The sequence below is a fragment of the Coregonus lavaretus genome, assembly GCF_964263955.1.
Source record: "Coregonus lavaretus genome assembly, chromosome: 2".
Classification (NCBI taxonomy): Eukaryota; Metazoa; Chordata; class Actinopteri; order Salmoniformes; family Salmonidae; genus Coregonus; species Coregonus lavaretus.
This window is the reverse complement of record NC_139989.1, coordinates 65,218,275-65,232,064: the sequence shown is the minus strand read 5'-3', so window position 1 is coordinate 65,232,064 and position 13,790 is coordinate 65,218,275. Positions and strand designations below refer to the sequence as shown.

Here is a 13,790-nt window from a genome sequence, read left to right as displayed (position 1 = left end):
TCAGGTCATAAAGTGAATTTCTTTGCCACATGTTTTGCAGTTTTACTTTAGTGCCTTATTGCGAACAGGATGCATGTTTTGTCTCTCATATCACAGCCATTAAACTCTGTAACTGTTTTAAAGTCACAATTGGCCTCATGGTGAAATCCCTGAGCGGATTCCTTCCTCTCTGGAAACTGAGTTAGGAAGGATGCCTGTGTCTTTGCAGTGACTGGGTATATTGACACAACTTAAATAACTTCACCATGCTTAAAGGGATATATATTCAAAGTCTTTTTTTAGGTTTTTACACATTTACCAGTAGGTGCCCTTTGCAAGGCATTGGAAAACCTCCCTGGTCTTTGTGGTTGAATCTGTGTTTGAAATTCACTGCACGACTGAGGGACCTTACAGATAATTGTATGTTTGGGGTACAGAGATGAGGTAGTCATTCAAAAATCATGTTAAACACTATTATTGCACACAGAGTGAGTCCATGCAACTTATTATGTGACTTGTTAAGAACATTTTGACCCTTGAACTTATTTAGGCTTGCCATAACAAATGGGTTGAATAATTATTGACTCAAGACATTTCAGCTTTTCACTTTTTTATTACTTTGTAAACATTTCTAAAAACATAATTCCACTTTGACATTATGAGTTATTGTGTGTAGGCCAGTGACACAAAATCTCAATTTAATCCATTTTAAATTCAGTCTGTAACACAACAAAATGTTGAGGGGTGTGAATACTTTCTGAAGGCACTATATAGGGCTCCAGACCATGTGACCACCTGACCAGCAAGAACTCTGGGCCCTAAGGCTATATCAATTAACTGGTATCCATTAAGTCACTAAACCTAATGCCTTCTATGGTAATACAAATGTAAACTAATTCAAAAAGTCTCATGTCTTTTATTGTACTACAAATGTAAACAAAAACAGTATTCACTGCTAACTTTAAATGTATCCTCACTCATGATGTTGTATCTGTTTTATTTTTCAGATGGACCTGAAACTACTTCTGATATCAACATTGTTAGGAGTAATTTGTTACAGCAGTGCTCAGCAAGGTACAATTATTCTCTCTCCATCTTATCTCAAGTTTCTGTCCTACTTACTTTAAGTTCCACCTTGTTAGACAAAATCAATCCTCAACAGTAACATCAGTATTCTGTTTCTGTACACTGACTACACAGTACATCATCTAATCATAATATATCATAAACGATGTAGGCCTACATACAATACAGAATGGTGACTAATAGCCTGATGTTCCATGGGTGAGTCGAAGCAGAGCGAGCATGCTGCTGTAATGTAATGATGTCATTAGCCAGAAGAAGAAGCAGCTTCACCTAGGCTTTTTGGAGCATAGTCGTGAGGACATCATGGACCTATGGAACAGCGGAATATTCCGTTCTGTCTCTGGCTCCAATTACTGTTCTCTCTGAGCCACACAGTTTTCCTAATTCCAAATGTGTAAATACTGGGGCTTTTTGCCTGCTTAGTCTTTAGGAGTTTATAATGAGTTTGCTTCTCTTCAACATTTAATTTTTTTCAGAAGGGAACGAGTGCATCAAGGCCAATGCCAAGTCCTGTGGGGAGTGTATTCAAGTGGGAGCGAAATGTGGATGGTGCACAGACCCAGTATGTGGATTTGAATTTGTCAATAACTTTGTTACTGCATTGTTACTGTATTTGACTCAGCGTTAGAACTTGCAGGTGTATGCAATCAAGGAAAGAAGTATGTCATCTAAACTGTCCCTTGGAATTACAACACTAGTGTATAAGGCAATTTTGTTTATAACCTTTATAACCTGCTTTGGAGTGTAGGAAATATATTTTCAGAAAATAAGGACCTTACATTTTGGGTGGATTTCCTCTGAGTGCCATAATGCAATTTGTCATGATACTGATTAACCTCCTCTCCTCCCTCTCCCCCAGGAGTTCCTTAAGCAGGGTGAGGCCACGTCGACCCGCTGTGACGAGCTTGAGTCCCTGAGGAAGAGAGGCTGCGGTGCCGCCAAGGTAGAGAACCCCAGAGGCAGCCATCGGGTCCTGAAGAACAAGGCTGTGACCAACCGCAACAAGGGAGCAAAGAAACTCAGACCAGAGGATATCACACAGATCCAGCCCCAGAAACTCACCCTCAGCCTCAGATCTGGTGGGAACTTTGATAGTTTGATAAGGTTGCATCCCAAATGGCACCCTTTCCCTATTTAGTTCTACTACTTTCCGATCTGGTCAAAAGTAGTGCCTTATATTGGGAAAAGGGTGCCATTTGGGACGCAGTCTTAGTTAAGTTTGTTTCAGCCATAACTTCCCGTTTGACCATTGTTGAAGGAACGTTGCTGAGGGTTGCTGTTTTCTGATATTTTCTTTGGTCTTTCACTGTAATGTTGATTAGTTACAGTATCCTCCATTTTCTTTGAGAGTTTAATCTATCAACTGTACAGCTGTTATTATGATGTGGAAGGAAGGAGTGCTCCTTGTACTCTTCTGTGCCAGAGGCGTATTTGACATGGACAATGCACTTTAATCAACATTTCAGTGTTGACATCAATGTAAATGTGCCGGAGTTAGCAAAAGTGCTAATTTTCATCCATAGTCCCTGGTTTAACCTTGCCTATCTGTCTGTGTACTGTAGGTGAACCACAGTCTTTTAATCTGAAGTTCAAACGAGCTGAGGATTACCCCATCGACCTCTACTACCTGATGGACCTCTCCTACTCAATGAAGGATGATTTAGAAAATGTCAAGAACCTGGGAACACAGCTGATGCTGGAGATGTCAAAGATCACATCTGATTTCAGAATCGGTAAGATTATGAATCCGCCCCGGAATGAGGATGTCCATATTTCTTTGAATTTCTTCTTTACGACAACTTGATCTCTTCTGCTTTCAGTGCTGGTTGGGTGTACTACAATACCCATAATGTCATTTGTAACATATCTGGTTTTATCTTAGTAAAGATGTTCTGAAGCTAACAAATTGGTGTCCTGTCTCCTTACCAATACAGTTTATATGTGGGCTGGATATCTTTTCTTATTTTCTAGGTTTTGGTTCCTTCGTTGAGAAGACGGTGATGCCTTACATAAGCACCACCCCAGCCAAGCTGCTGAACCCCTGTACTGGGGACCAGAACTGCACCAGTCCCTTCAGCTATAAGAACGTCCTGAAGCTGACCAGCAATGGACAGGAGTTCAACACCCTGGTGGGACAACAGCAGATCTCTGGAAACCTGGACTCACCAGAGGGAGGTTTTGATGCCATCATGCAAGTGGCTGTCTGTGGTGTAAGTATTATGTTTTTATTATAGTATATATGGTTCAAATAATAATTTGTATCAGGGTTTTATATTGACTCAGGACAAAGAGGACTAAGTAAGTAAGTATATTTATATTGACTGTGAATTGGTCTCGTGGTACCAGACCTCAACACCCTATTCTCATTTGAGAATGGCTGGAGTGGAGGCTAACTGGAGGCTAAGAGAAGGCCATTTTATAAAACCTCAATGTTTGAGAGTTCATTCACTCTAGGGTACTAAACTGCTATTTTAAGGGGCTAACCTCTCACATAGCTGTTCATAGTTTTTTTACATATATTTCCTGAATCTTTCCTATGTCTTGTAATTTTATTCTCTGGTATTTCTGTAAGCTGTGTCCTTTTTCTGTATGTTGTTTATTTTTACAATGAGTTTTAATGGGCCTCTCTCTCTCTCCCTCCTCCCAGGAGCACATTGGCTGGAGGAACGTCACCCGTCTGCTGGTGTTTTCCACTGATGCTGGCTTCCACTTCGCTGGAGATGGGAAACTGGGAGGGATCGTTCTGCCCAACGATGGGAAATGCCACCTGGAGAACAACATGTACACCATGAGCCACTACTATGTATGTATAATAATACATAATGTAGTGTATTATAAAACTGGTTGTTTGGATCCTGGATGCTGATTGGTTGGTATGCAGTCGTTGTGGGACAACAACTCCTGCAAAATACCATGATGTGTTAATGTCATAATTCCACTGTCCCATAGCCCAGGCAGGAAATTCATTAACTTCATCTCCCTCAGGAAAAAAGTGTCTACACAATTTTTCCATGCTACTATTTGGTTTGCAACAGTTGGGGGTTGTTGTATAAACCTATCTGTCTGCCTCTACGACCTGTGCAACAATGTATCATTTTACAAATGCGATCTCTCCCGTGCCAGTAGGCTAGCTAGCCCCAGAATGAACGGGAAACGAATAATTCACCATGGAAACCATAAACAGAAGTCCATACATTCATTAACCAGCACAGTGCAGCTACTAGCCTACAAACAAAACCAAAATATAAGGTGTCACACAAGAGTTATTGACAGCCTAACATGGAGAACAAAAACCGCTGGAGTGCCATTTTAACTGCCAACAATGTGAGAGGTATGTCCCATTCTCCGCCTAAGAGACAAGTACTGGCTGTCATCAACAAGCGCCAGGAGCATGGACAGTTCTTCCACTCATGTGCCATCAACGGAAACGTCACTATTAACATCACCAGCTTGGTTAGCTCGGACTCGCCAACCATAATAGTTGTTGCCTATGTAGGCCTATTGGATGTTTACAGTATTAAGCCATTATTTTTTGAAGTTATTGTCTCTTATCATTATTGAATCTCTGCTAGCTAGCTACATGCCAATGATTTGTTTAGCATAGCAATGTCGAATGAATAGAATTAACGACTGTGTCAAAACATGAGAAAATAACTAACAACCTGCCTGCTTGGGTAGCAACTTCAGAATGCAAAAACAAATGTACTTGTTAAAGTAATTGTTTAATGAAAAAATGTCATTAATATTTTTATAAATATGTTGACAACCGTTATATAAAAGCAATAATGCCCTCGAACCCTCGAACCCAGGAATTATGGCTTCACTCCGGGCCTCAGAACAGCCCTTGTCGGGAGTTGTCACACTATAATTCATTATTACAATTCACATTATTTCTTAAATAATACACTGCTATGTACTGTATTTATTGTGGCTTTTTCTTTGTCGTCTTCTGTGTGGTCTGTATTTTGAATATGACAAGATTTGAAGGGAATGGGCTACTTGCCCTTAGTTATGTCATCAAAGGGCTAACCTGGTACCTGTACTTCCTTATTGTTGTCCTGTAACAGGACTACCCCTCCATCGCCCACCTGGTTCAGAAATTAAGTGACAACAACATCCAGACAATCTTTGCCATCACAGAGGAGTTCCAGCCTGTTTACAAGGTCAGTCAGTTGTTCCAGTGTGTGTGTGGAAAAACATTTATTTCCAAGTTTCTGTGCTTCTCTGTTGGAGGTTGGAGGAAGCCCAGCCCTTTGAAGAGCAGAGAAACATTTACCTTTGCTCTGCAGCATCTGCTCCTTGTTACTAGTAACGTCTCTTTGGATCTCTGGTTGTCCCAAATGGCAACCATTTCCCTATATATTGCTCTACTTTTGTAGTGCACTATATAAGGAATAGGGTGCCATTTGGGACACAAGCCTCTGAATGTTCCCTTCTGCCCTCTACTGCTTTTCAAGCCAATTAGATGTCTGCCTGGAGTTCGATAATATTCCTTTATCATATCCACATCAGTCCAATGCTTGGACAATGTTTGTCAACCTCGGGAGAAGGTCTTTGTTTATTTGATTCCACTGTTAGAATGTCACAACACTGTAAATAGTTTAACCTTTAGATTCAGACCTTACCACTATGTGTTTGCAGACCACAATCAAACTACTCACCAATCTAAATGGGTCAGGCAAAACAAAACAGTTTTGCTCTGAACAACTTTTCTGGTGCCGTGATTATTTAGAGATCTACAGGATTCATATTGACATACTAGTAAATTATAATTTACTCTACTGTGTTTTCTCTCTACTCAGGAGTTGAAGAATCTCATTCCTAAGTCTGCGGTGGGGACACTCTCTGCAAACTCCAGCAATGTTATCAACCTCATTATTGATGCCTACAATGTAAGTATAGATTGAATTGGATTGGTTACTAGACAATATACAGTGCTGCACACTCTCACTTTATTACTTTCAGCCTTAAAATAGTTGGCAAAAACCATGCTGCTGTTACCATAAAGTCATCACGTCTCTGTCTGAACTGGTCTTTGTATGGGAAAAAAACAACATTTTAAAAACTGTAGATTACTGAATATTTAGTATATTTTCAATTTACAGTGGGCTAACTCTTGTTCTTTGTGTGGTAGTCTCTTTCCTCAGAGGTGATTCTGGAGAACAGTAAGCTGGCAGAGGGAGTTACCATCACGTACCAGTCACGCTGCAAGAACGGAGTGACTGGTGAGGGAGAGATGGGAAGAAAATGCTCCAACATCTCCATCGGGGACGAGGTGGGGAACCAAAACATCCTCCATTGATTGTTTTCTAGTCTAAATATATTTTTTTCATATTTCGGGTTCAGTTATTTCAGTTTTCTGACCAATTGCATTGGATTTGTCCCTTATTAGATGTCAGAGTAGTCAAATGCATTGCTTTTTTATTATGAAATGTGATTATTATGCCCTTAATGTGAATGAATTCTTTCATCACTTATCTGTAGGTGTCTTTCACCATAAGCATCACAGCTAAGCAGTGTCCTAAGATGGGCAAACCAGAGACCATCAAGATCAAACCCCTAGGGTTCACCGAGGAGGTGGAGATTGCTCTGAACTTCATCTGTGAATGTGACTGTCACAAAGACGGCATCGAGAACAGTGAAATCTGCCACAACGGCAACGGGACATATGAATGTGGAGCCTGCAGGTAAGGCACTTATGTTTCAAAGGCAGAAGATCTTAACCCTTATTTACCTTCCATATTGTAATATTGTCCATGGCATAGAGATACTGTACAGTATGATGTTTGATACTGTATGTATAATTCGTTGTACATCTATTTCTGTGGTCCATTGGTATGTAACTGTTTTCAGGTGTATTGCATCTGTTTGTGTCTGAATATTCTACACAGGCAGTCTTTTATGCAGTCCTCCCTATCAATATCTACTGTAAATAAGTATTACATTTGATTTTCTTTATTGTCGCTCAGGTGCAACGAGGGCCGTATTGGTAGACAGTGTGAGTGCAGCACCAACGAAGTGACCAGTGAAGACCTGGATAAGAACTGTCGTAAAGACAATGGTACAGACATCTGCAGCAACAACGGAGACTGTGTGTGTGGAACCTGCGAATGTAAGAAGAGGGAGAACCCAGAGGAACGCTACAATGGAAAGTTCTGCGAGTGTGACAACTTTAACTGTGACCGCTCCAACAACAAACTCTGTGGAGGTAAGTCATCAGTTGAGCTGCTGTGGTGTGCAATAGGCATGCTTCGAAGAAGATAAATGCGTTAAATGATTTCATTACAGATTTTGCTTACTGTGAAATGATGGCCAAGCGCTACCATCTGTAGACAAGTGTGACATCCTGTTCTGCACACAAATGAGTGACCTCATGTGATCGTTTGTGGTTATAATGAGCCCATTTCCAATGAAATTACAGATCATTGCCCGTTATGAAATTAGATTTACCCTCGTTAATTTAGGCCCTTTTTATCTGTGATTGTATTTGATCTTTGCAGGGTAATCTCTCATCTCTGACCCTGTGTGTGTTGTCTTGTGGCAGGACATGGTCGTTGTGAGTGCAGGGTGTGTATCTGTGATGCCAACTGGACGGGCAGTGCCTGTGACTGTTCTCTGGACACCACGACCTGCCTGGCCTCTAACAAGCAGATCTGTAATGGCCGGGGCACCTGTGAGTGTGGCACCTGCAAGTGCACTGACCCCAAGTTCCAGGGGCCCACCTGTGAGATCTGTCCCACCTGTCCAGGAGTCTGTGCAGAACACAAGTGAGTTGAATAAAGGAATTAATTAATTGTATTTGATCATTTTATATTGTTTTAGCTATGCAAAAAACAACAATATTGCTGTATTTCCTTGTGGGAATGTTATGTGTGGATTACATAAAGGTTTATTGTAATGGTTGAAATTAATTATGCTTTTTATTTGTTTTTATTTGTAAGGGACGGGTTCCTTCTCTCTTTCCTCAGCCTTAGTTTAATGCCTCTTAACCTTTTAAATAGGCATCAAGAGTTTTCTTCATTTATCCGACTAAACCTCCATTGTTATTGTGAGCTCTGTTTCCTTTCTTCCGATCATTCCAAGAAAGGGAACAATGGACCGTTTAGACACAACTGTGATATCTAAAACCAGTAGTGCTAGCTACGCTCTTAGAAAAAAGGGTTCCAAAAGGGTTCTTCGGCTGTCCCCATAGAATAACACTTTTTGGTTCCAGGGAAAACCCTTTTTGATTCCACGTAGAACGCTCTGTGGAAAGGGTCCTACATGGAACCCAAAAGGGTTCTACCTGGAACCAAAAATAGTTATTCAAAGGGTCCTCCTATGGGGACAGCCGAAGAACCCTTTTAGGTTCTAGGTAGAACCTTTTTTTCTAAGAGTGTAGGGTACAGCATTGCCCACTATAGACACCTGCATGAACCTCAATATTCAGCTTTCTTGCATTCCAATAGACAAGTGAATATGTTACAAGTCTAGGAAGCATCACAATGTGAGACTACCTGCGTGTGTTACTCCATCTGTACAGAGTTTAATGTCAATGTCCTGTCTTCCACAGGGAGTGTGTTCAGTGCAGGGCCTTTGGGACAGGGGAGAAGAAGGACACGTGTGAGAGGGACTGTAGCTACTTCAACCTGATCAAGGTGAAGGACCGAGACAAGCTGCCCCAGCCAGGACAGGCCTTCCCCCTGATGCACTGTAAGGAGAGGGATGCCAACGACTGCTGGTTCTACTACACCTATGCTGTCAACAACAACACAGAGAAGGAGGTCCATGTGGTGGAAACACTAGGTGAGAGCATATACAGTCTATGGCATGGCATTGTGACTGAGGATATAAGAGTGAAAAAATGGGATTATTTGTTTATACATTGAGTAGTGTTTGTGATTAGAGCTAGGAGTTCTTGACCTGACCTGACCATGAAGAACTGACCAGAAGTTCCTTGCCCTAGATACAGTATAATGCAAATCAGGATGTAATTGTGCATATGAATTTGATTTTACATCAACTGACTTGCCTGGTTAAATACCCCCAAAAATATTGGGCTAACTGAATTTTCTTGCTGTGTGTTTCACTGTCTGTGTTCCAGACTGCCCTGCGGGCCCTGACATCATCCCCATCGTGGCTGGCGTTGTGGCGGGCATCGTGCTGATCGGCCTGGCTCTGCTGCTCATCTGGAAGCTGCTCATGATCATCCACGACAGGAGGGAGTTTGCCAAGTTCGAAAAGGAGAAGATGAATGCTAAATGGGACACGGTAAGAGAGTGGATAATAGACACAGTACCAGGCAGCCATCTTGGAGAAGTTTGTAATGGCGATAATAATAATAATATGCCATTTAGCAGACGCTTTTATCCAAAGCGACTTACAGTCATGTGCGCATACATTTTTACGTATGGGTGGTCCCGGGGATCGAACCCACTACCCTGGCGTTACAAGCACCATGCTCTACCAATTGAGCTACAGAGGACCACATGATGTACTTTTGCCGGTCTTAGTTTTGTATTCTCCCTGACTGTAATTTCAGTAGGACATGGAAAACAGTTGTTATAGATATGGCCACTGTGTGAATCTCTTACACAGAGAACGGACTCCTAGAGGAATACAGAGTTGGAAACAGTGTTGTACTCTATCTCAACCTTTGATGACTGTAACAGACCTGTTGATGATTTCATAAGATGCACACAGACAGTCCTACTCAGTTTCAACTTCAGAAGTAAATATCTTTAAAGTTTGAAGTCATCGCTGTGCAAAATACAGAACCCAAAAAACAGAACACTTTTTAGAATGTGAAGCTCCTTGAAAACACATACATCTGTTTTTATTTTATTTATCTGTATTTTCCTGGGAGTGGCTACAGAAGCCTAGTTTGGTTGGTGGTGTTCTGCTGCCACCTAGCATCGAGTTAACCACACTGCAGGCAGAGGTTACATTCCAGACAGCAGGGTGTTATTCATTAGGCACCAAATGTAAGAAAACAGACAGAGTACTACCTGGACTTGTCCGTAAGAAACACTCATATTCATTTTCCATTGAAAAGCATTTTGCTGTGATGTGCCCTAATGAATGTGACCCAGGGTTTCCGAAATGCTTGATGATTCAGCACGTCCTGATTACTCTGTCAGACCAGCCGCATGTGAGAGCTTCTCTGGTGAAATGGGCAGGGCACTGAGGCTTCTAGACCCTCTCATCATGGTACATGGAGAAGACATCAGACATCAATGACTGTATGAGAGAGCAGACTGACCTGACTTGTATACATATAGAAAGGGAATCTTCCCAGCCCTCTTAGATGATTATCAACTTCTGAGCCTCTGATCCCGATGTAGAAATACTCCTTTCTCTAGGGATTCTTTTTTTTACTTCTTTCCCATATCATTATTTTATTCCTTCTCATTTATCTTTACCCATGTTTTCATTTCATTCTGTCTCTGTTTCTCTTCTGTTGTTTTTTCCTGTTCTGAAATGTCTGTCCCACTCTCTCTACCCATAGCAAGAGAATCCCATATACAAGAGCCCTATTAATAAGTTCCAGAATCCATTCTATGGACGTAAAGCTGCGGTTCTATAAGTTTGTATTTACTTTCCCTCTCCTCTGTTTTCCTGCATGGGTTTCCAGTTGGTTTTGTTTGTTTGTGTGTTTCTTTATTTGTGTTTGTCAACTTACTGTAAGCTGTCACTATTTAATATATCTCAATATTTCTGGCTTTCATTTGGTCTCTCTTTGGGCCAAGTAAGTCAGTTGAGGAAACTGTGCAGAAAGATCCACATGATGGTATATTAAAACCAACAATAAACCCATGTAAGTGTTGTTTTGTGGGTCAACATAAACTGTCCCCTCTGTTAGTAGTTTGAACAAAGGTAAGTACTGTAACAGGTCGTCACATGTAAGCCTATTACACTTCAGTTTAACCACAGTATGCACATTGTGTCATATTTGAAGCTATGATTGAAATGGCATGTTGTGTCTGTGACGTTTGTTGATATTTCTTCTAACAGTGTTACCTGGATGACAACACACGAATGTTCACTCAAAATGACACCAAGATATCCATGTGATGGCACGATCAGTTTACAAGATCTGTCCCAAGAATGCTTGATAATCATTTGATATTCTAAATGGGCTCGGATTTTGCTGTGGGTTTTTTCCCTCATAAAATTGCAGCTGTTGTCATATGACTGACATGTTACATATACACTACCAGTCAAAGGTTTGGACACACCTGCTCATTCAAGGATTTTCCTTTATTTTTTACTATTTTTTACATTGTAGAATAATAGTGAATACATCAAAACTATGAAATAACACATATGGAATCATGTAGTAACCAAAAAAGTGTTAAACAAATCAAAATGTATTTTATTCTAAATAAATCACAGACAGTGTCACCAGCAAAGCACCCCCACACCATAACACCTCCTCCTCCATGCTTTACGGTGGGAAAAATACACATGCGGAGATCATCCGTTCACCCACACCGCATCTCACAAAGACACAACGGTTGGAACCAAAAATGTCAAATTTGGACTCCAGACCAAAGGACACATTTCCACCGACCTAATGTCCATTGCTCTTGTTTCTTGGCCCAAGCAGGTGTCTTCTTCTTATTGGTGTCCTTTAGTAGTGGTTTCTTTGCAGCAATTCGACCATAAAGGCCTGATTCACACAGTCTGGCTGGTAACATAGCGCTTGATGGTTTTTGCGACTGCACTTGAGCTGTTCTTGCCATAAGAAGGAAAGAAATACCACAAATTAATTTTTAAGAAGGCACACCTGTTAATTGAAAAGCATTCCAGGTGACTACCTCATGAAGCTGGTTGAGAGAATGCCAATAGTGTGCAAAACTGTCATCAAGGCAAAGGGTGGCTATTTGAAGAATCTCAAATCTCAAATATATTTTGATTTGTTTAACACTTTTTTGATTACAACATGATTCCATATGTGTTATTTCATAGTTTTGATGTCTTCACTATTATTCTACAATGTAGTAAATAGTAAAAATAAAGAAAAACCCTTGAATGAATAGGTGTGTCCAAACTTTTGACTGGTACTGTATAATGACTGTAAATTACAACTGTAACGTTTTCTTCTTGTTTCTCTTGTGCCTTCCAGGGAGAAAACCCGATCTACAAGAGTGCTGTTACAACGGTGGTCAACCCCAAATATGAAGGCAAATGATTGAGCTTCAGTTCTCCCAGAACAACACTGTATGCAAATATAGTTATAGGGCGTGAGAGGGATACGGGGGGGGGTCATTTTGTCTTTTGTAATTTCTTCTTCTTGTCGCTTCAGTATTATAACATTACATCAGCCACTACATTTGGTCTTCTTACTAACAGTTTATTTTCTATGCAATCATTGTCATTAAAAATGTACAGTTAGTTGTTATGTGTATATACTTTAAGGTGCTTTTTCTTTTGAAGAACTGGTTGAAATGAAGATTTTTGCCACAGGACTGGTATGGGCCATGGGTTGTGCCTTTCAGAGACCATACCTATATGGGCACAGAGAGTGCTCTCTTTCTCTTCATGGACTTGTTATGATTGTGCCATTGAGTGTCAGACAGGACCTGAGACTAAATCATACCAATATTTTGCATTGTGGCTGTGAAGTATTTTTTCAGCCATAGGGTACATACAATATGTAGTAAACATTGATTTGGCCCTGCGATAGACTAGCATCCTGTCCAGGGGGTGTACTTGTACATCAACCTGCCTCAAACTACAGAAACAGGAGATAGGCTCCTGCCATGTGGGCCGTTCTGGCTCAGACAGGGCTATATACTTATACATTAATTTGTGGATAAATGAGTCATCCATCAAGCAGGATTGCAAGAGTATGGATTCATCATTTGGGGTCGTTTTTAAAGATTATCACATCAATAGCAGAGTCTAACCTAGTCATCAGGTAACATTGTGCGTCCCAAATGGCACCCAATTCCGTTTATAGAGTGCTACGTTTGACCAAAATAAGTGCACTACATGGGGAATAATGTGCTATATTTGGGACGCGTTCCATGTAATGTGTGAAGATGTTCTAAGAACTAATACATAGGAAGCATTGATGTTTAGATGTTAAAGGTTATTGCGCTATTGATGAGAACAGGTTTTGCCTTGCAAAAGTACTGAAAATAAGAAAAATGAATTATTTCATAAAACTGTCATAAACAGGCTATTTTAAAGGGATTGAAAACCACTTGTATTAACGGGATAAAGCAATGTAAATCACTTAATTACATAATCAATTGACATATATTTATGTGACAAAATTAGAAGTTTCATTTCTTTTTAGTATAATGTAGTTTTATTCTATAAGATTTCGGTATTCAACCTCAGGTCCTTTTCTGTACTCATTCCAAGCAAAGCCAAATATATGCCTTCATTGCAAAGCCTTATCCCATGTGTTTCATGTTGATCAATATTAAACGAATTGTCTACTTTGTTCTGAAGACATACTGATTGATACAAGTTATTTTGTTTTAATCTGATGTTTCCCCCTTTTGAAATCATTGGGCTGGGGTAACCTCTCATCTGCAGTATTAAATGAAAGGCCTCTTGGAATTGTTTTAAAATACAAAAATGCCTCATGCCACATCTTGTTTTTAAAGAGCCTTTTTATTTCAAAATTATGTTCACTTTTCCCAATTCTGTTTCTGAATTTATTTATTAAATAAAGCACCTAAATGACACATGTAATGCTTATTTTATTTTAGCTTTGCAAAGTTAGTTCT

General features: G+C 40.2%; 1 protein-coding gene across 1 annotated transcript in view; it reads left to right on the top strand.

The window, feature by feature from the left end:
• LOC311103428 (integrin beta-1-like) overlaps positions 1-13,750 on the top strand; it is a 51,853-nt gene extending 38,103 nt beyond the window's left edge. Inside the window, exons 2-16 of the mRNA XM_084144994.1 lie at positions 987-1,053; positions 1,542-1,627; positions 1,925-2,144; positions 2,628-2,798; positions 3,037-3,275; positions 3,713-3,868; positions 5,133-5,228; positions 5,868-5,957; positions 6,200-6,340; positions 6,550-6,752; positions 7,035-7,273; positions 7,610-7,832; positions 8,618-8,850; positions 9,149-9,315; positions 12,173-13,750. Coding sequence (XP_084001120.1) covers positions 987-1,053; positions 1,542-1,627; positions 1,925-2,144; positions 2,628-2,798; positions 3,037-3,275; positions 3,713-3,868; positions 5,133-5,228; positions 5,868-5,957; positions 6,200-6,340; positions 6,550-6,752; positions 7,035-7,273; positions 7,610-7,832; positions 8,618-8,850; positions 9,149-9,315; positions 12,173-12,238 — 2,397 coding nt within the window. The 3' untranslated portion in view covers positions 12,239-13,750. The remainder of the gene's footprint in view (positions 1-986; positions 1,054-1,541; positions 1,628-1,924; positions 2,145-2,627; positions 2,799-3,036; positions 3,276-3,712; positions 3,869-5,132; positions 5,229-5,867; positions 5,958-6,199; positions 6,341-6,549; positions 6,753-7,034; positions 7,274-7,609; positions 7,833-8,617; positions 8,851-9,148; positions 9,316-12,172) is intronic.
• Positions 13,751-13,790: the final 40 nt, after the last annotated feature.